General features: G+C 40.2%; 1 protein-coding gene across 3 annotated transcripts in view; it reads left to right on the plus strand.

The window, feature by feature from the left end:
* Positions 1-351: 351 nt before the first annotated feature.
* The window catches only part of MORC3 (MORC family CW-type zinc finger 3), a 37900-nt gene continuing 16414 nt past the window's right edge, over positions 352-21837 (plus strand). For 2 of the 3 annotated variants that reach the window (XM_080613032.1, XM_080613033.1), the window contains exons 1-7: positions 352-499; positions 4521-4593; positions 9404-9536; positions 10688-10901; positions 19448-19596; positions 20214-20361; positions 21549-21680. In XM_080613032.1, the coding sequence (XP_080469158.1) occupies positions 461-499; positions 4521-4593; positions 9404-9536; positions 10688-10901; positions 19448-19596; positions 20214-20361; positions 21549-21680 (888 nt within the window). In that variant the 5' untranslated portion in view covers positions 352-460. Of the gene's footprint in view, positions 500-4520; positions 4594-9403; positions 9537-10687; positions 10902-19447; positions 19597-20213; positions 20362-21548; positions 21681-21837 lie in introns of those variants that run through there. The other variant, XM_080613034.1, reaches the window with a different exon arrangement.

The following is a 21837-nucleotide window of genomic DNA, read 5'->3' on the forward strand; positions in this document are numbered from 1 at the left end:
AAGGTGTCCCTGTGCGTGGCAACGGGTTTAAACTGGGTGGTCTTTAAGGTCTCTCCCAACCCAAACCATTCTGTGATTTTTGAAAGCTGCCTTTCATATTTCACCCTTTCTCCGCAGTCTGTCCCTCCTTTGTAACGCTGTGCGACGTACCCCGCATCTCAGAGGCTCCCAGCGCTGAAATCCCCCGGTACTCGCTGCGTGTTCGCTGGGCAGTGCCAACGCCACCACAGCTCCGGTGTCAGCCCAAAGGCCGGCACGGCCGAGCCTCCGCCTCCCGCAGCTGGCGCCGCCAGCCCACAGCGGGCCCCGCCCGCCAGCAGGGGGCGTGGTCGTAGCGCTAAGGTCCGCCCCTCCCCTCGAGAGGGCGCGTTCGGTGCCGGAAGTGTGAGTGGAGGGGGCGAGGCGGAAGTGCGGGCTACAGGGTCTCCCGCCCGCCCCGGCTCTCGCTGTGGCACAAAAGATGGCGGCGAAAACACAGGGCGGCATCCGCTTCAGCGCGGTGAGTGGTGCGGGGCGAGAGGCGCTCAGCCCGTGTGGGTTGACGGGCACCTCAGCGGGCGGGCTCTCTTCCTCTCGGCCGCCGTCAGCGCGGGGGTCGGCGCGAGGCGCGCGGTGGCTGAGGGGCGGGCTGGGGGAAGGCCGCTTTGGGGGGGAGGGGGCTGCCGTGCCGCTGCGGCGGTTGCCGCTGCTGGGAAACAGCTCCTCGTTTCCCCCCAGGGAAAGCAGGGAGCGGAGTCCGCCCGGGTTGGGAGTGGCGCCTCGGCCTCTCCGGGGGGTAAAAAGTTGCCGGCCAAGTGTCGGGAAGAGCGGGTTCCGCCTAAAATAAGCCAGCACCTTCCTTCTCGCCGTGTGCCGCTCCCGGCAGCTCCTTACCCAGCCCCGGGCACTGCACTGGCGAGTGAAGCCGCGGGTAGCAGCACTGGCCGGGCGGGAGGACAGGCCGGCGGGCTGCTCGCCTTCCGTCGCGGCACAAACTCGGCTGGGTTAGCTCAGGCTGAGCGGGCGGGGAAGTTCTCTTACGCGGGTAGGTTGGCTCGGGTATTGGGGGCGGGATTTCGTGGCCTGCTGTAGGGAAGCAGATAATACAGCTTTTTAACAGGTTGTGTCCTACGATGTAAAAGGCTCTGTTTTCTAAGGAGCAGTAGAGAGCTGATGGTCACAGTCTCTTCTGTCGGCTTCTGTCCTTTGGAAATAGGTTGGGTTTCCCCAGAATATTTTCATTAGTTTCAGAAGTATGTATAAACAACGCAAGCAGTGTGAGCAGGCCTGGTAACCCGTTCCCACGCTGGCATTATCTCACTTTTGCTCAGCTGTATGATGAGACAGATCAGGGAGGTGATCCAGGTTAAAAATAAGAATTTAAAAATGGGTTTTAATTTGGATCAGCTCCCTGATGGGGTTATCACGCAGTCATGTAATCAAACTGCATAATTGGGAGGGAGAGGAAGAAAGTGTCAGTGGGGTTGTTCCCCAAGAAGTTGTGAAATGCTTTCATAAGATGTATTTTTCAGTGGTAATTCGATCTGTGCATGCCTTATCATCTGCCAGGGATGGAAGAGCTCCGTTTTTCTTGGAAAGCTATAATTCTCAACACTGCTTGTTGTTTTTGAGAGTTAAGCTGTTCTATTCTTAAATACTTGCTGGTCTTAATTGTAGGAGATGCTCCTCTTAGTGCAGCTTATAATATGCGCTGTATATGCAGTTTGAAGGAGGGAGAGGTTGTGTCTCCAAAAGGAATTTGGCTGCATTTGGACTCAGGAGGGAAAGTGAAACCACTAACAAAACTCACTTAGTCACAAAATATATTAGGCACAGTCATCCTAACGTAGCTAAAAGTGAGTGTTCACCAGGGAACTAACTCTTTCTTACTATACTTACTGAACTCCAATTATTCGTGAGCTAATTAAAGTGGTGCTTTGAATGAAGTATAAGGAAACAAAATGGGATTAAGTATTTCCTGGTGAATTCATCAGGAAATGGTGAGTTGTTGCTGGTAGCTGGATATGTTCTGAAGCAGACTAAAATGATAATGGCCTTAAACCACTATTCTCTGGGGATTTTTAATTTGACTTTCTTGTGTGCCCTTGTTTTTGTGCTTTACATGAACAAAAGGTGCTCTGAGGTACTTTCCTGTGAACTACTCTGTGGGATAGTTGGTCACCTTTTGCTGAGGGGAGGAGGGGGAAATGGATATTAGAGGCAGTTTATTACAGTTCCCATGTTTCAACCCCAGTCTTCCCATTTCTTACACGTGTTGATAAGTTCCCAGTTCTGTGTACTACCTTCAAGGCTTTCTCAAAGCTTTACTGCTTGAAACAGTGATCCAGAGAAGATCAGAATGATTCTGGTGTTTGTTTATAGAAGATGCTGTTTCTTTAAGGTGCTGGGGTTTTTTTGAGGTTTATTAGTGGTATGCAGCAGTGAAAGGACAGATGGAGAAGCTTTGCATTACACAGACAACACATTAAGATTTTTTTGCCATGGACATGCATGCTTTTTGCTTCACAGAAAACAAGGACACTTATTTGTGATTATGTCAGTGTTGATGAAACTGAGATTCCTTCCTACATCAGCATTGCCTGCTGACCAGGAGAGGCTTGCAACTGTGAGTTTATGCCTTTATCAAAACTACAGTCAGGACTTTTCACCAAGTCCATATTGCTGAGGCTTCAATGCCAACGATTAACTCCAGAGGTTGAAGTCTACCTTGTGTATGGTTGGATTTTTTCACTGGCTAGTAGCAGAGAAATGCTTTAGCAGCAAGTTGAGTTGATGCTGAATGTTTCAATGTCCATTTGTGTGCTGTTGAGGTTGTTTTAGTGTTAGGTTTTATGTTTTGATGAGAAGGAATTTCAGGTGGAAAAATCCTCAGTTGTTTCTTGTGTGTTCTGATCATGAAGCTTAGAAAGCAAAGCAACAACTGCTGCCAGCGCTGTTAAAGGTTGAAATGAAGAGAATGGTACAGAGATCTTTATATCTACTGAGTTACTGTATGGCAGAGGAAGAAAATTAAAGGTCATTTTAACAACATGCCATGGCATATGTGAGATTTCCATTACAGACTTGATATAATTTTCTTCCTGGATTCTAAATTATTTGTACGTATCTGTTAAGCATTTGAAAGGGCCTTAGCTTTATGGAACTTGAGTTTTAAAGCACAGATGGCAATGAAGAATGTGATGTCTGTCCGTACTTGTACTCTAGCTCATTGGAGAAATGCAGGGATTAAGTTGCAGTCTGAAAGTGTGTCCTGTGCTCTTACAACCTTAGAATAGAGGTGAGATTTAGTGGTAACTTATGTTGATGAAAACTAAGGCTGTTGCCTTATTCCTGCTCCAGTACCTGACTCAGGGCTCTAGAACTTGCTTGCAGCATTATCCATTTTCGCTGCTACATGAACTTGAAGTGGTTACTTGCTTTAATTTAGACTTTACTAACTACATAAATGTTTGTCAGTGTAGTAGTTCTGTAAAATTTATGAAATATGGGTACGTACGTGCTATTTTCAAGTGTTTTTCAATTTTATATATATTGTATGGATTATTATGTTTTTTGGAGTAACTGCACTGTACAAGGACTATTTCCAGTGTTATGTATTCGTAGGCACCACTTTTTACACCATCAACATAATTATGCCAGTGAGGCTTAAGCATATATGTGCAGCGGGTTGTGTTAAAGGCCTTGTAAAAGTATAATTACAGATAACCTCAGTGGTAATGTGAATGCCAACTGTATCTGGTTTAATAGGTACATTTCTGCAGACATTGCATTGACAAATAGTTAACTTTTATATGGATATTTAGTTCTGGTTTTCCTAGTATTTTGATCTAGGTGAATATACGTGAACCCAGACTTTTGTAAGTCACTCGAAAATACTTTTTGTCACTGAATACATCCCATAAATAGGTACTTTATTTGCATATCCCTGTCTAATCCTAATAGTGGCTACATTCCTCTGGTTACATATCGTAAGTGAGGATAAAATATATGAGATCGAATTGCTAAAAATACAAACCACTACTTGGGAGAGTCTGGCAGGTGAATTTGATCAACATGCGTAAAAGGAGCAATGACATCGGACAGTAAGACACTTGAGTATGTTAGGTGCTGCTTACCTTTCAGGTAAGGTTTAATACTGATGGTTATACATCTTAGTACATTTTTAATACAGCATAAGTGTATGCTTCTATTACTAGATTTGGGCTAAGGCTTTGATGTAACCTCTAGAATGGTTCCTTACATTTTTATAAAAATGGTTTGATAGGATAACAATATAATCCATGCTCAGAACATAGTATGACACTGCTGAATTTTATAGTGCTTTTTTGTCTTCAGTAGCTATATTAATGCTCCCTTTAAAAGGTGTTAGAATGCCAATATCTGAAAGTAAATTAAATTACAGCCTTTAGGTATTGTTGTACAAACCAGCTTTGTTTAATGTTACTATATTTAAAAAACTGCTTCTGGTTTGGCATCATTGAAGAATGCAAGCTAATGTCATTGTTTGTGCTTTATTTCAGCTTTGTCCAAAGTTCTTGCATACCAACTCTACCAGTCACACCTGGCCTTTCAGTGCAATTGCAGAACTTATAGGTATGTGATCAATATTTTGCCTCAGTACTTGATTGTAATACTTTTTTCTTGTTACAAAACTTTTTTCCTTCAGGTGGAGGGAGGAGTTGCTCCTGTTACCATTTGGAATCTTACTTTTTTGGTTGTGGTTTTTTTGTTTGGTTTTTTTTTTTATACAATCAGATTGACCTTTGTGGTGGTGCATCACTCCCCCCCCCGCCTCCTTCCTCAGGAATTCCCGTTAAGTGCAAGGAGTTGGCTGTACCAGGAACGATGTTTGCCTGGCAAAGAACAGGGAGTGGGACATAGAGATCAGGCTGGGGTTGGGTACTCCCTGATTGTACAAGGAGATCTTTTGGGATAATCAGTCATTCTCTGACAACTTGGAATATCCTATTGGGGTTGTGCAACTGGTGGAACTGATATAGAAGTGAGGCCAGGATGGAAATTTATTGATGACTAAAGCAGATCACCTTATGACCGTATAAATAGTGGACCCGAGAGAGAGAGACTTTGGGCTCTCCTGAATTGCAGCTGACTGCGACCAAGTATCTCCTGAGTGGGAAGCCTCTCAAAGTTTGTAAACTCTCAAGGAGGACTGTTTATCAGGGCTGTTACTTCTGCTCACTGATACTCAACCCTTTTCCCACTGAGGAATGCTGAAAAAGCTGATGTTAGTATTTTCACTGCATCTGAGGGGAATTTTTAACAGGATCTTTTATACGTGTACGTTATTTACATGCATATGTATGTACATATACATATATATCTTTCTCTGTGTTTTGGTTTAGGTATTTGATTGTGTGTGTGTATTAGTTACTAATAAAGTATTTTTGGAAGTCTTATGATTCACCTTAGAACTGTGAACAAAATCTAGACTCCTGCTAGACCCACATACAGCATGTTGTACCTAGGCATAAACTGTTGACAAAGCCTGGAACTAGGATTGAGTACAGATGCACCTGGACTTCTTTGTAAGGAGTTTAGAAAGCAAGCGGGTAATCTTTGAACCTTGTGACTCATGGGAAGGGTCTACTTTATTCCTTCATATACCCAGTTTCTTTACACTTCACTTCAGTCCAATCCTGTATAAATTACTTTGGCCTGATTCTGTATAAATCATTACCAAGTCTAACACAATTTCCTTTTGTGTGTAGGAGACTGAACCTTGCCATCAAATTCTGTTGAATCACTTACAGATTTCTATTAAAATAACTTTTGCTAATGTCTCTGGTGATTCTTTGTCCAATGCAAACCACTCATTTTCACTGCAACTGTTTTCTGAACAGCATATGTACTACCTGATATCGGTTGCAGGTGTCTTGTATGATTTGCTGGGTTGTTTTCTAAGGATTGCCAAATATAGAAGACTGTGGGACCAAGCGAGTTGCTTCTCTGCTATGCCATCAAATGCAAATCTACTGGTTTTTTCCTCTACTCAGGCCTAGAGAGTATTAAGGCTGAGTGCACATTCCAAAGATGAATGTGTACTGGCATCCTGTAAACACAGCTGGCCACAGACAGATTGTCACAGACAGCAGGCCAGTAACTTTGCAAGAACTCACAAGCAGTGCCCGAAACATGAACAGCACATATGGCTTTACCCTATTCCTGCTTCCTGCCTAACTGGGTTTAAAGTTCAGTTATGGCGCGTATGTGTACTGTCACTCACTTATCGCTCATTCTTTTTTGTGTTCCTGGGTGTTTTGCCAAGACCTGGGAATCTTTCCAGTACCTGTGTCCTGGACTTCTTACCAGTCTCTAGCTTAGACCTTAGATCTCACCAATTGCTGGTTTCTTCCAACTTGTCCAGCTTGATGTTTGCTAGCAGAACAAACGTGTGCAGGCACACAGTGAGAATAGAGCTCATGCTAGCATAAATAATCATTAGAAATAGCATTCAGTAAGAGCAGAGTGGCACAGAGTCCAGCCATACAAGCATACTGACCAGCAGCCAGCTTGCACACAATCAGTGAGTGTTATCCTCTTCTCCCCAACCTTCCACCCATTTTACCATTCTTTGTACATGCACTTTGACTTTTCCCTTTTCTTCAATGCTTCCTCAAAACATTCAGTAGTAATTTTTGAACAGTCACAATACTCCTCAAGCATCCTAATTTTCTTTTGGATTACCAAATTATTGGCTGAACATCTTCAGGATTATACTAAAGTGGTTCCTTTTAATGGTCTGTCTGTCAGTGTCCTAAGAGTTCTGCTTATGTTATTGTCTCAACTGTCCTCTGTTAGCTAGGGCTGTGTATATGTTTATTTGCTCCTGCTGATCATCTTGGTTTTGATTTTGAATAGTTGTTAACTGCATATCTTCAGGGTTGCTCGTTTCCTGAGTTAGGGGATGATTAGCAGACTTCTTTTGGTTCCTCAGAATAAAGATGTGGTTTAGAAAGGCTTGCCAGGCTTATCTAGCAGTTTGCTACTGCCAAAGGGAGCAGCTCTTCTGATCGCACATTCTTTCACTTCCTATGTGCACATTTTGCTGTTGCTAATCTTGAAAATTAACCTAACAGAAGAAAGTAGAAATTTTTCAGCTAGATAAGGCCAGAGCTGTCACAGAGGAGGAAATCAGAACCATGTGACTGCAGGAAGGGCTGGTTGTTTTGGGGGTAACAACATTAACCCCTCAATGGATATTGTTATTAATAACAATATTAAGTCATTGCAGCTGTTTTATCACCCTGGATGGCTTGAATGATGGTAGATGTGCTGTACAAGGCATCTAGACTTTTCCTCCTTTGCCTCAGGTTTGTTTTATGTGTTGCTTTAATAAAGCTTCAAAAGCATTGTAGCAACATACTGGTTGTAAAGGCTTTGAGTTAGTCATGTTGATTTAAGTGAATTTTATAATCTGTCTGTCACATGCTGGGAAAGGATATACTATAAGCCAAATGCCAAGTAATACCAATTGTTATGTTATGGAGGTCTGAATTTTAGTTTATGTGAACTTGCCTAAAACATTAATGGTGTATATGCTGAAATTTGCCTTTTAAGCTCTAGCCCCTACTGCCAGAGTTTTTGATGGTTATATTGCTGGCTTATCCCATTAGTACTCAGTCAGATTAAATATAGGTAAACTAATGAATACTTTGAAGAGGGTAAATGGGACATCTAGAGAGAGTTGGTGCACTGACAAATCAGGAGACCTTCATAAATCATGGTCTTGGAAGAATGCTTCCAACCATTCAGTTGTACTTGAAATGTCCTCATTTGCTGAAATATATTTACATCCACAGTAATGATGCAGTTTCACTGTGGATATAATTTTACTTTATGCTTATAGAAAGCACGCTACTGAGCTGTGACTCCTTTTTATAGGCTGCAGTGTTGACTAGAGCTGCTTATTTATGGCTCTCAGCTGAACCTGCAAAACAGGCAGTCAGGCAGGGGCATTGCCTTCTGCTCTGCCATCACATCCTACTACTCCTTCTTGTGCTTTCCCCCTTGCAAATTCCATGAGTAGCACAGTGCTGGGGAAGGGAGGAAAAGAGATGTGAGAAAATGGTGTTCGGGCAGATGAAATCTAAACTAGCTTTGCTGACAAGAAATATTTGTGGGGCCATGGTTTCTATTTCACTTGCAGTAGCAGTGCTGCAAGCTCTTTCAAATCCTGTAAGTAGAAGTTTAAACTAAAGCATTTTGTACCTTCTGTAGAAGTTGTGACTTCTCAAATTCGACCAACTTGCACTAGCAAAATGTATATTTGTGACAGTTCTGTTAATGTGGAAGCAACATGGTAACAGTACAGCAACAAGTTTTTTCACCTATATCTCCTGCGCTTGTGGTATCAGTGTTCGAGATTTCACAGAACTGTGTGAGATGTGGGGAGTTGGGCTTCAGGTTTTTTTCTTGCTTTTTTTAGTATCTCAAATCTTATTATCTGAAGTTGTGGTAGTATTTCAAATCTATTTCTCAGTTAAAAAGCCCCCAGGCCTGCAGCAGGTAAGATGTTGTTGCAGCCATGTATATCACTGATACAACATTGTCTGCATTCTGGACTGTAGTCTAAAAGCCACACAGAAAAGATGTTTGTGTGACTGGGAGAAAGTAAATATTGCAACAACTGCTTGGGAGACAGGAAATAAAAGTAGAAACTTCTCTTGGTTTCATTTTCTGTTCTCATTTTTGAGCTGCTCAGCTCCACCTAAATTTTTGCCTATGTATTACTGTCATCTGTAATAGCTGGGAAATTGTGTGTTGTTTCCAGGCAATGTTTGCAAAGTTTTGATGCAGCTCTCAAAACATCATAATGTTTTGCTTTAGTGTTGTCATCTATAGAGAAGATAGTGGTTTAGGAGACTTAAGTTTTAGTGTAACATTTACTTTATTAAAAGCTATGGCTTCTTGCTTCTGTGTAAAAGTTGACTAATTTTCATTGACTTAGCTGAGAAATTTGTATCAGTGCCAGCACAAAATCTCTGCATCGGTATTACATACCTAACTGTGAAGCTGGAAAATAGATGCAATTTTAGAGCTTCATTAGTTTAGCATGTGACTCTTGGGTCACGGACCCAGGATTGGGGAGCTACATTAAGCTACCATATTCACCAAATAAGCACAGCACTACAGTGAGGTTAGGGACAGCTATTCCATATAGCTGTTTGGTAGTGTTGCAAGCCTGGCATTTGGCAGATTGATTATATATGTATTCCTACTAGATAAGGCTCCGTTTGGTGTTGCATATGGCTTTAAGTAACTTTGGAAGAGTTATTATCTGACACCTTCACTGGAATTACAACACTTTAAAATATGTTCTCACTTAAACTGTTTAATTTTTGCTTCTTGGTATCTCACCCTTATTTGCTTTCTTTCTCTTCAGATAATGCTTATGATCCAGATGTGAGCGCTAAACAGATATGGATAGACAAAACGGTGATAAATGACACTATATGCTTGACATTCACTGATAATGGAAATGGTATGAACTCAGAGAAGCTGCACAAAATGCTAAGGTGGATAACCTCTTTTGCATTTTTTATTTCCTTGTGAAAATTCCAGCTCCTAGTTCTGTTACTGCTAAGGTTATTCCTTTTTCTCATATATAATCAACTAATTTTGTTTATAAACTTGCATTTTTGAAGGTGAGCGGTTATACAAGTGAGACTCTAGAATAGGCAGTTGCTAGTAAAACTCTCTCACAACTTTACCAGTGCTTTTGTCTCCTAATTTCCTTTTCTGCTTTCTGTCATCCTTCCCATTTAACTTTCTATGCTGTGGTTGTACTGTGTAAACTGTCTGTAGTGCCCTATAGTGGAGCTAAGGAAAATTTAACTTTTTCATAATATTTTTTATTTGATTGCTTTAGTTTTAAGTTAAGCGAGCAAGAAGGGGGAAGAAGAAAGATTAAGTTCAAACTCTCTGAAATATTGAAAATAGAAGGTGTTGTGGAAAACTGAAGGGAATTATATTGATGTGGTTTATCTTTAAATATGCTATAGGGTTTGAAATTATATTTCTGCAGCTTCTACAGTTAGCAAAGAAGTTGCTGTTCAATTGCTCTTTTAGAATGAAGGATTGCCTGCAGATAAATCTCTGGGTGTAAACTTGAGCAAGTTTGAATTAAAACTGTTACTTTTCTTTTTCTGTTAGCCACTGTAATTAGTAGCTTGCTTGTTAAATTCCATGTTGTAGATAGTTACCTGTTTTACTTTAAATGTCGTGCAGTTACTAATGGAAGATATGTAGATTGCACATTTTCAAGCAAGTAGGGGGGAGCTTTAGGGGCTCTTCTTAGTATTTATTGTGAAGCCACAAGATAACTATTAGAATCCCGTAGGAATGCTTACTGCATAATTCCAGACGGATTATATCTCTTTTCCATACTTAAAGATGAAAGTAAATTTATCTGGATTCTTGTAGTATGGTTTTAGCTTCCATACTTAAAGATGAAAGTAAATTTATCTGGATTCTTGCAGTATGGTTTTAGCAAGGTGGCTTTCAGGATTTGCTTATCTGTATATTGTCATTGTACACTAGTTCCTTGTCTCTAAAGCAAGATATTAACTTGTACTTGAATCTAATTTGGTAAGCCTTGCATGCATCTTTTGGGTTTTCAAGTTTTATAGGACCTTTCACACTCTTCTAATGTTTTCATATGTTTCAGCTTTGGTTTCAGTGAGAAGTCTGTGATGAATGGCCGTGTTCCGGTAGGACTGTATGGAAATGGGTTTAAGTCAGGGTCAATGCGCCTGGGAAGAGACGCAATAGTCTTCACCAAGAATGGAGAAACCATGAGTGTGGGCCTGTTATCTCAGACTTTCCTTGAAGTCACAAAAGCAGAACATGTCATGGTTCCTATAGTGACATTTAACAACCATCATATCCTTTTAACAATTTCTGAATGAAATGTGGTGGGTACATGCAAAACTTGGATGATAGTATTGTTAGCATCAGGACAAACACATAACCATTGGAATGGTTATATGAGGTGCTTTATTAAGGCGCCGAGAACCAGGGGCACGCACCCAAATCTGGTTCTAACCCTGTCACATCACATTCTCAATTTATACGCTAAGATTACAACATCAGCCTCTTCTGTGCTTGCGCAGCCCCGTCTGGTGGTCGTCCTGATGAAGTAAGGAGTCTTCCTCACTCTGTCCTTTTCACCTTTCTGTTCTTTGGACAAATCCCAACCATTATGCGGACACAGCATTCTCTTATCTTCACTTGGTTGCCCTTGGTATGTGGTTCTGGCTTACTTAATCTTTGGTTCTGCTAAGTTGAAGTTTCACAGTACATTCTTTTCTACACTCCTTTTACTATACAAGGTTTTGTTTCTATTCCTAAAGTCACCATTGTAGCGTTTAGTTATAAAGTAACTTAGATACAAACCAACACAATTGCAGCATTCAGTGTATGAAACTTTTCTATTGATTTATGATTTCTAAACACAATCACCTACTGGAACAGTTATAAAGTAACTAAAATACAGAACAGCAAAGTTACAAAATTTTAACATATGTATAAAGCTTTCTATTAATTTACAAACTTTTCAAATATAATCACTGCTAGAATGGTTACAGAAAATTTCACCCTCCTCTAATATTTCCCCCCTTTGAAAATACTTCCATCTTAGCAAGTATTTTCACTTTTCAATTCAAGTGGTTGTTTCCTGATATGCAGGTGGGGGTGTTGGATAAGTCGGATACTCTCTTGTCACCGCCCCTATTATTTGATGAGTCCATGCTTTATTGCGGGTCATTTCCTTTCGAATGCAGAGATACATCAGATATATCATTAAAAACACAATTAGTATCGTGATTACAGTTTGCATGAGAGAATGAATCCATCCAGTAAGATGAAGGCCCAAACTGTCAAATAATGCCCCAATCCAATTTTGTTCAATTTCTTTCCTTTCTTTTTCTGCTTCTTGTTCAATTTTGGTCAACTGGGAAATATCGTGCTCTATGTCTGCAGTTACATTGGGAATGTGAACACAACAATGGTCCACCCTATCTTTCAAATATCCACAGACACCATGTTCTTTAAGTAATAACATGTCTAATGCTATTCTATTCTGCAAAGTCATTTTGGTTGTCGCTTGTAATTGCAAATTTAAGTCTCTGAATCCCTTTTTTATTATTCTAGCTAACCTTTCCGTTTGTCCTATTAATTTATCAACCATTTCTCTATTTCGATATGTTGTTAGCTGGACAAAAAATAAGGATTCTAGAGCCCACCCTAATTTGACTCCTGTAGAAGGTTCCTGCCAAGTGTCTTCATCATCGCTATCATTCTTTATATCTCCTTTCATTCGAATTTGTAGGGTCTCTAATTTGCCTCTGAATGGTGATTTTTTCCAAATTGGACAAAGGGTGGGTAGTCCTAAGGTAATTTCTTTAACTGGACCTTCCATGGCTAAATGGGAAGTCCAAGTTCCATCACTAGTTGCCCAAACAAAGTGTCCCATACTATAAATTGTAGAATATTTGCAGCCCATGTCAGGTATTAATCGTTCTTCCTTTAACTTTTAGTCCCCGACACGCACATCTGGCCATTAGAGCAATCTTTACTGGAAGTATTGTAATTTCTCCAGGGTCAGTATCACAGTCTAAAATCTGTGTGCAGTTCCACCAAGGAACATTTTTGACAATCTCTCGGCTAACTTTATTTTGAGATAATAAAGCATTTATGTCACCTGAGTTATTTTGTTTTCCTGTCCATCTAAAACACCAAGATGTGTTTCCAATGTATTGGAACTTTTGTAAAATGCTCATTGACCAAACTGTACCCCAGTTTTGTTTTAACCCGTTTTCTTCTTAACAGTCCCATATTTTCTCTTTTATTTATTTGTTTTGATCTCTTTGTTGTATGTACATTTTCCTACTGGGTTTCTTACCCCTCCTGAATAAGGTGTAAATTGCCAGTTTAGTTTCTTTTCACACAATGATTTTGATATGGGAGTTGTCAAGGTACCCTCTTCTGCTCTATAATATCCTGTCACCGTTGTTGTATTTATTATTTCCTTCTCCTGACAAGTAATTGTTTTATTAATTTCCGAAAGTGGAAGTGTTATTATTCCCCATTCAGTTGATTCTCCCGCTGCTTTTGGTATCGGCAAGCATGTCATTATTCTGCTTGTATTTTTCATTTTTGCAAAATCCTTAATAGGCCTATCATTAAGTTTTCCTCAGGATTTTTGGGATATAATTGGACTATCTGTGTTGGATCTACCTGTCTTCTAACTCTCTTTTCTGTAACTTTGATTTCATTGTAGCTGATAGCAGATTTGATAAATAATGTTCTTTCTGCATAATCTGCGCTTCCATTTATTTCTACAATGCATCGGTATCTGCCGTGATCTTCAAAAGTTAAATTTGATAGCTTTAGTCCTGTTTCTCCTACATTTTGGCTTCGTTCACAGAATCTATTTTCAATTCTACCTTTCAACTTCCATTCACCTTGCAATTGAGCCTTATATTTGTTGTCAAAGATAAGGTCTGGGTTTTTGGAAGGATCATTTACCTTTTCCCAAATGACCCGTATTGGCATTAATCCTACTGGAATGGTATTAGTGAACTTGCAAATCAGAGTGGCATCCTCTCCGACAAATTGTGTCAAAGTATCTCTTTTCTGTGGAATTTCAAGAAAGGGAACAACAATCAATGGTATCAGTGACCAGACAACAATCAAAGTTTTATAAACAAACCCAGACATCTTACTTACATTTCAGCTTAAGTTTTGTGGGACTCAGTACCTATGTTTCCCAGATCTTTGGGACATTTTTCACTCGTGTATAATGTATCCAAGAATCCACCCCTTCTACCTTTACTGCAGTGAATGTTATTAACAGCACTTGATAAGGTCCGTCACACCGTTCTTTCAATAGTTCTTCATTCCAGTTTCGGACATATACTTGATCTCCTGGTTGGATGTCATGTACTGGATTTTCCAAGGATAGTGGTCTGTTCCACACCAGAGTGCTCTGAAGTCGAGCTAAAGTTCTACCAAGAGACAGCACATAGTTATAAACATCCTGATTCCCTTTAATGTGGGTATTGGGATTGGGGTCTGGTGCCTCATATGGTTTTCCATAGAGGATCTTATAGGGGCTTACTGACATTCCACTTCTGGGTTTTATTCTGATTCATAGTAGAGCTATGGGTAGAGCTTGTGGCCATTTTATTTTGGCCTCCTGACATATTTTACTGATTTGTCTTTTTATTGTTTGATTCATTTTCTCTACCTGTCCACTGGATTGGGGTCTCCAGGGAGTATGTAAGTTCCATGATATTCCTAACAGTTTACTAACTTCCTGTACTATGGCTGCAACAAAATGTGGGCCCCTATCCGACGATATCCCTAAAGGGACTCCAAATCGTGGAATGATTTCTTTAAGCAACCACTTTACTGTCTCCTTTGCCTGATTGGTGCGACAGGGAAGGGCCTCCAGCCATCCAGAAAAAGTGTCAGCCCCCACCAATAGATACTTGTACCTTTGGTAGTTCCACAAAGTCAACCTGCCAATAGTCTCCTGGTTCTACCCCTGTCCTGATTCTCCCCATCTCAACTTGTCTCCTTACTACTGGGTTATTTTTCAAACAAATTTCGCATTTTGACCCTACTGTTTTTGCCATGGTTAACATCTGTGTGGAAATTATTCCTCGTTTTAAATAGGTTACTAATGCTTCTGCACCCCAATGACATTTCTGATGTTCAGTTTGTAGAATTTTCTGCATTATTGCTGGCGGTACTATTACTTGTCCAGTCGTCGTTGTGTACCACCCTTCAGAATTCTTTTGAGCTTTTAAGAGTCCTGCCAATTTCTCATCTTCTTTTGAATAATTTGGTTCTTGTGAGAGATAGGTATGGAGTGGGCTTACCTTAAGAGGTATCAAAGCCATCATGTTCCATACCTTCCGGGCTACTTGTCGAGCTGTCTGGTCTGCCAGTGTATTTCCTTCAGATATCTTTGAAGGTCCTCCTTGGTGCGCTTTGCAATGCATAATGGCCACCTGTTTAGGCTTTTGCACAGGAATTATTAATTCCAGGATCTCTTTTTGATATTTTATATTAGTCCCTTGTGAAGATAACAGTCCTCGTTCCTTCCATAATGCTCCATGTATATGTACTACACTAAACGCATACTTTGAATCTGTCCACACGTTTACCTTTTTGTCATCAGTCAGTTCCAGCGCTCTTGTAAGAGCTATCAGATCTGCCAGTTGAGCTGATGTCCCCGGAGATAACGCTTTTGCTTCAATTACCTCTTGCTATGTTGTTATAGCATATCCTGCATACTGTGTCCCATTTTCCACAAAGCTGCTTCCGTCTGTGAAAAGTTCCCAATCAGGTTGTTCAAGAGGTACATCTTTCAAATCTGTTCTGGTTGCATATGTATGCTCGATGACCTCTACGCAGTTATGTTCAAGAGTTCCCTCGTCTGGGTTCGTTCCTAGAAAAGCTGCTGGATTCAACAGGTTAGTAGTTTTGAAACCCACATCATCTTGTTCTGTCAAAATTGCTTGATATTTCATCATTCTGCTAGGGGATAACCAATACCCCCCCTTTCTGTTCGAAAATGGTTGTTACCATATGGGGCACAAAAACTTCAATGTGTTTTCCCAGAGTCAGTTTTCTGGCCTCTTGTATCAAAACAATAGTTGCTGCTACTGCTCTTAAACATGAAGGCCATCCTGCACTTACCGGATCCAGTTGTTTTGAAAAATATCCCACTGGTCTTTTCCAGCTTCCAAGCTTCTGAGTTAACACTCCCAGTGCTAATCTCTGTCTCTCATGGACAAATAACTGAAAGTCTTTTGTTGGATCTGGGAGTCCCAATGCTGGGGAGTTCATTAACGCCTCCTTCAGTTTCCTAAAGGCCTCTTTCTGTGGTTTATCCCAAATAAAAGCAGGTGATTTTTGGGCTTCATACAGGGGTTTAGCAATGAGTCCATAGTCCATTATCCACAATCTGCACCACCCTGCCATACCCAAAAATGTTCTTAGCTCATGTAGGTTCCGCGGTTCTGAAATGGCACGAATTGCCTCTATGCGATTTATCCCCAGCTTCCACTGCCCTTGCGAAATTTCACATCCTAAATACAACACAGTTGTGCATGCAATTTGTGCCTTTTCCTTCAAGACCTTGTAGCCATTCAGACCTAGCTGGTTCAAAATTTCAGTAGTTACTTTTATGCACAATGACTCTTGTTCTGTTGCAATAAGGATGTCATCTACATATTGCAATAAGAGGTATTGTGATCTTGGTACCTGTACCTTTCCTTGAGTAGTCCGTATTTCCAGTTCCTTGGCTAACTGGTTCCTAAAGAGAGTTGGGCTGTTATTAAATCCTTGTGGGAGTCTGGTCCATGTTAGCTGTGTCTTTCGTCCATTCTGTGGGTTTTCTCATTCAAATGCAAACAGTTTCCTGCTACTTTTATCAAGAGGAATGCAGAAGAAGGCATCTTTTAAATCAATCATTGTAAACCATTTATACTTTTCCTTCACAGATGTTAACAATGTATAAGGGTTTGCTGCCACCAGGTGGATATCTTTTGTTTATTTCATTTATGGCCCTCATCCTGTACTAACCTATACTCACCATTTGGTTTCTTCACAGGGAAAATTGGTGTGTTATATTCTGATTCACATTCTTCCAAGATTTGATATTTTAAAAATTTCTCAATTGTTTTTATAATCCCATATCTTGCTTCTAATTTCAGGGGATATTGTTTAACTCTTACTGGCCTAGCTCTATCCTTCAGTTCCAGTATTACTGGCTGAGCCATTTTTGATTTTCCCGGAATTTCTGTTTCCCAAACTGTTGGTATCACAGCCTGCTCTACCTCCACTGGGATCCGAGCAATGGGCTTATCTTTGAGAACCAAAATCTGTCCTGCTTTTGATTTGGGGATTTGCATTGTTAATTCACCATTTTCAAAGATAATCACTGCATCCAATTTAGCTAATAAATCTCGTCCTAAAAGGGGAATAGGGCATTCAGGTACATACAGAAATTAGTGTATCAATTCTTTCCCTCTAAATCGCAGGTCTAGGGGCTGCAGGAATGGCCGTGTTTCCTCCTTCCCTGTGGCTCCTACAACTGTGAAGTTTTCTTTCCTAGCCTCCCGTGTAAGTCATTTAAAACTGAATAGGTAGCCCCTGTATCTACCAGAAATTTCACTTCTTTTCCCCCCAGTTGTATTTTCACAAGGGGTTCCTCATTTTTTGCCCTGGCTAGTCAGCTTTGGTTGTCATATTCTCCCAGCACCATCGCCTTAGCTACATCTGATCCCGCAAAAGGGTTCCTTGGGGACATAAATTGTCCTCCTCTCAATGGACATTCATTTTTCCAGTGTCCCTCCTGTTTGCAGTTTGCACACTGATTATATCCTAACCTTTCTGTATTCACCCCTACTTTCGGATTATAGAATCCTCTTCCTCACCCCCGTCCTTGCATGTTTCCTCGTCCCCTTCCTCTAGGGTTAGAGAAGCCCTGTTCTCTCGCCTGAATTACTGCCAATAGATTCTGTTGCTGTTTCCAGGAACTCTCTTTTTCCCTGTTATTATACACCTTCCAAGCCACTTCTAATAGTCTATCCAAGTTTCGCAGATCTGCCCCCTCTAGTTTTTGTAGCTTTTTCCTAATGTCGTCTTGAGATTGCCCTAGAAAACTCAAAGCCAATTGTGCCCTAGCCTGTTCAGTTTCCATATCCAAATCTGTATATTTCTTTGCAGTTTCTTTAAGTCTTTCTAAAAAGGTAGACGGTGATTCCGTCTTTTCTTGCCCCACGTTGTACAGCTTTGACCAATTTATTGTTTTAGGCATGGCATTTTGTACCCCAACAATCACCCAATCTTGATACCTTCGCAAATTCCTCATTCCCCTCGGTGTATTATAGTCCCACATCAGATCTTCCATAGGGAAGTTCTGATCTATGTTCCCCTCAACCAATCCCTGTCTTAAATCCTCCCGAACTCTTTCTCTTGCAGTCCGTAATACCATTTCTTTCTCTGTTGAATCCCTGAGGGTGTCTAAAAGCACCTGTATATCATCCCAATCTGGATTTTGGGTTTTCATAATCATTTGCATTACATGAGCTACTTTATCAGGGTTTTCTCTATACGTTCCTGCTGATTGTTTCCAGATAACTAAATCCCCAGGCGAGAAGGGTACTTTAACGTATACCGGTCCTTCTGTTCAGACTCCCTGTCTTAAAGGCGCAAGCACTGCACCAGGCATCTGAGCCTGCACTTTTCTCCCTCGTCCTTCCCTTTGACGAGTTCGATGTGAGACTAGAATAACGGGGAGATCTACCTTCTGGTCCCCCTTGCATTCATTGTCACTCTCACTCTCAAGATCACTTTCACTATCATCCTCCTCCCCCCTTTCCTCTATTACTGGCGGGGCTGATGGGGCCACAACCAAATCAAGATTTTCATCATCCTTCTGGTGCTGCAAACTGTTTTCTAAAGCAAGACACCCAATACACTTTTTCTCAGCAACACATCCTTTACATTGTTCATTTGTATTTGTTTGAACAACCATAATTCCACAGGATTTTTGCCATTCTTTCTTGTCTCTTAAAGTGAAGAAGAGATCTCCATACGGTACTTCATCCCATTTTCCTTCCCGTTTACAAAACAACATCAATTGCAATATAGTATTATACTGTAAAGTTCCATTTTCAGGCCATTTTTCCTGATCTTCCAATTCATATTGTGTCCACCAAACGTTACAATAATCAATCAGCTTATTTTTCCGCATACTCTGCCCAAACCCCCCTTTCCTTCCAATGGCTTAAAAGACAGCCCAGCGGAGATGATTTGGGAATCAACAGCATTTTGTGAGTACAAAGAAAGTCCTAAAGAAAACAAGTTTTCTTTACACCACTAAATTACAACACTTATTCAAACCAATGCTGTCCCTGCAGCATAAACCATTACCAAACCAAATTTGCTGAACCTGCAGGGCTTTCGCCACTGTCTAATGGGCGGCACCTAGGCTTACCCCGGGAGCTCCCTAGCCCAACCAAGCACAGCTTTCGCCACGTCTAACAGGCAGGCTTTACCATACCATACCAAAATTGGTACCATAACCAAATTAGAAAAGCACCTTTCTTAACGTATCAGAGGTCCGTCGTGAGCAGCAGAGGTCGGTCGGGGTCGATGGCTCCCCGAGAATCTCTTGGTGCCGGCTGGAGCAGTAAAGGATATCTCCTTGTCTAGTCTTACAGATACTCTAAATAAATTGTAAGATGCAAGAAAGGCTATAATTTGTTAAGGCCGTTGCATTTGTCGGAGCTCTCAGATGTGGAATGAGAGAACCTGTGAAGTTAAGTACAGGATACTGTTGTGGAAACATCCTCCGGTTCTGAAAGCTTACTTCATTCATAAGTTTCTATCCTTAACATAATGCTTACGACAGATAAGTGATCCAGCAGAATCCAAAAACAGCCTGAAAGCCATCTTAACACATTCTTTATTTTCTACTGAGGAGAAATTACTGGCAGAGCTAGATGCTATAATAGGGAAAAAAGGAACAAGAATTATCATTTGGAATCTTAGAAGGTAAGATGAAGTCCAGTCTCCTTGTATCCTTCACTTACTTTGTTGTCTTTCAGTGTATGCAAGCATACAAGTTTGGGTTTTTTTGTGGAATAATTCCAAAAGGCTCTCGGCAGTTAGCTGTAATTGGGGAACTAGATTCAAACTCACACAATTGAAAGACTGTATTGTTTCATGAGAACTGTTGCTGATATCTCAAGCAGCAAAGCACAAGGAAGAAAAAATTAAAGGACTTCATAGTTTCCTTTGGTAAGATACCATTGCTATTGCCAGAAGGAGAAATTAAATAGGTACATTATAAATCTGTTACTTCAGACAAGTAAATAAATACAATTGTTGTTGCTTGGCTTTCTGTTAATTTTATGATAAATAGTTAAGACGTTTTGAAAGGGCTACATCCCTCTAGAATGATGCTGCTGACTCCAGACCTCAAAAGCCAGTAGTACTTGCCTGTACATACAAGTACTTTTGTTCTTTCCAGACTGTGTGGAAAACCACCATGGCTCAAAGGAATTCCCTTTCTCTTGCATCTTATAACTCCTGGGTCCACCACAGTATCTTATCTTGTATTGGCTTTCTTTTTGTCATAATAAGGATCTTTTTTTAATATTACTTCTTAGAGATAAAAATGAAAAAACGGAGTTTGACTTTGACAAGGATAAATATGACATCAGAATTCCAGAAGACTTAGATGAAACAGGCAAAAGAGGATATAAAAAACAAGAGAGACTGGACCAGATTGTTCCAGAAAGTGACTACTCATTGAGAGTATGTATAAGGTTCTTTAGAATTTGTTTGTTCATTTTTTGAAGCTGGAGGGTATGTGTTCTTGTTTTAATGTAATACTACGTAATATAACGTACTAAACTACAGATGTGTTGATTGAGGAGGGAGACAAATGTCAGAATTTAAATGTAGGGCAGAATGTCAACATCTCTTTTGAAATTGAAGGTGGAATATATTTGTGGACTTCTGTAGACATTTGCTGGTTAGAAGAAACTTACTGGGGTTTATATAGTCTTGCAAATATCTTCTGCTGTTAAATATAGCCGTCATTATCCACTAAGGAGCAAATCAGGAAATGCAGTAAGTAGCTTCAGAAGTTAAATAGGAGTGCATGTCTGTGGTGTTCAGCAGAGTAACAATCCATTGTAGTACAGGTATACATGCAATATAGTACTGACTCTATGCCAGTCTGGATCTTTGTCAAACAAAATGTATCCATTTTAAAAGTGTCATTTCTAGGTTTTCTGAGAAGCAGCTGTGTTGTTTGAATACATTCATGCAGACAGGGACAAAACTTTCCTGTAAGCTAATTGATATGACCACTTTCTCCACTATTGATTCTCATAAGCTTTGAAGTTGTCTTTTTGTAAGAAAATGCATCTGCAGTTTCTAGGTGTTCTGGGCATGCTTCTTGGGGGGTAATACTCAGAAGTATTCCACTTGAACTAAAACTTTCAATTATTCTGACTTGTTGAAGCCCTATATCTGCTTCAAGTATTAGAAGTTGTAAATATAAGGGTAAATGAAATGCAAATTAAAATTCATAGATCTACGTAGCTATTATCAAGCTATATATAGTCGTTTGGAACAAAGTTAACATGCTTTTGTTTGTTATTTTGAAGTTTGTAGTAGAATATTTAAGCTCTCAGTAGGGGAATAAGAGGCTTCTGTGCTTGAGAGCTCTTTTAGTGGTAAAACTGCATCTTCAGATACGTGATTAACATGTCATGTGTAAAGGTTGTCCTTCAATTGCTATTTATTTAATTTGTGATACATGTAGCCTGTTTTTCTGGATTCAAGTTGGAAAAAAAAAACCCACATTTAATAGAAGTGAGTTAAAACTTGAGTTTGTCTTCCTAAACATAATGTGTATGGCAAAATTTTCATATCTTGATGTTTCAGAGGGGTTGGTTTTTTTTTAGTAACAGCAGTTACTGTATGTTTTATAGGCTTATTGCAGTATTTTGTATTTGAAGCCAACAATGCAGATCATTCTGCGAGGACAAAAAGTGAAAACACAGCTGGTGTCCAAAAGCCTTGCCTTCATTGAACGTGATATATATAGGCCAAAATTTCTGAATGTATCCTTTGCTTATATTTACATTATTGCACGCTGAATTTAATGATGTGACTTTCTATGTAAACTAACTGGATTCTGCTTGGTACGTTGCAGTTATACTCATGATTATTTTTATTTATTTATTTATATTTTTTTTTAAGATGTGCTGAAGGAATTAT

This window comes from Psittacula echo (assembly GCF_963264785.1).
Source record: "Psittacula echo genome assembly, chromosome: 3".
NCBI lineage: Eukaryota > Metazoa > Chordata > Aves > Psittaciformes > Psittacidae > Psittacula > Psittacula echo.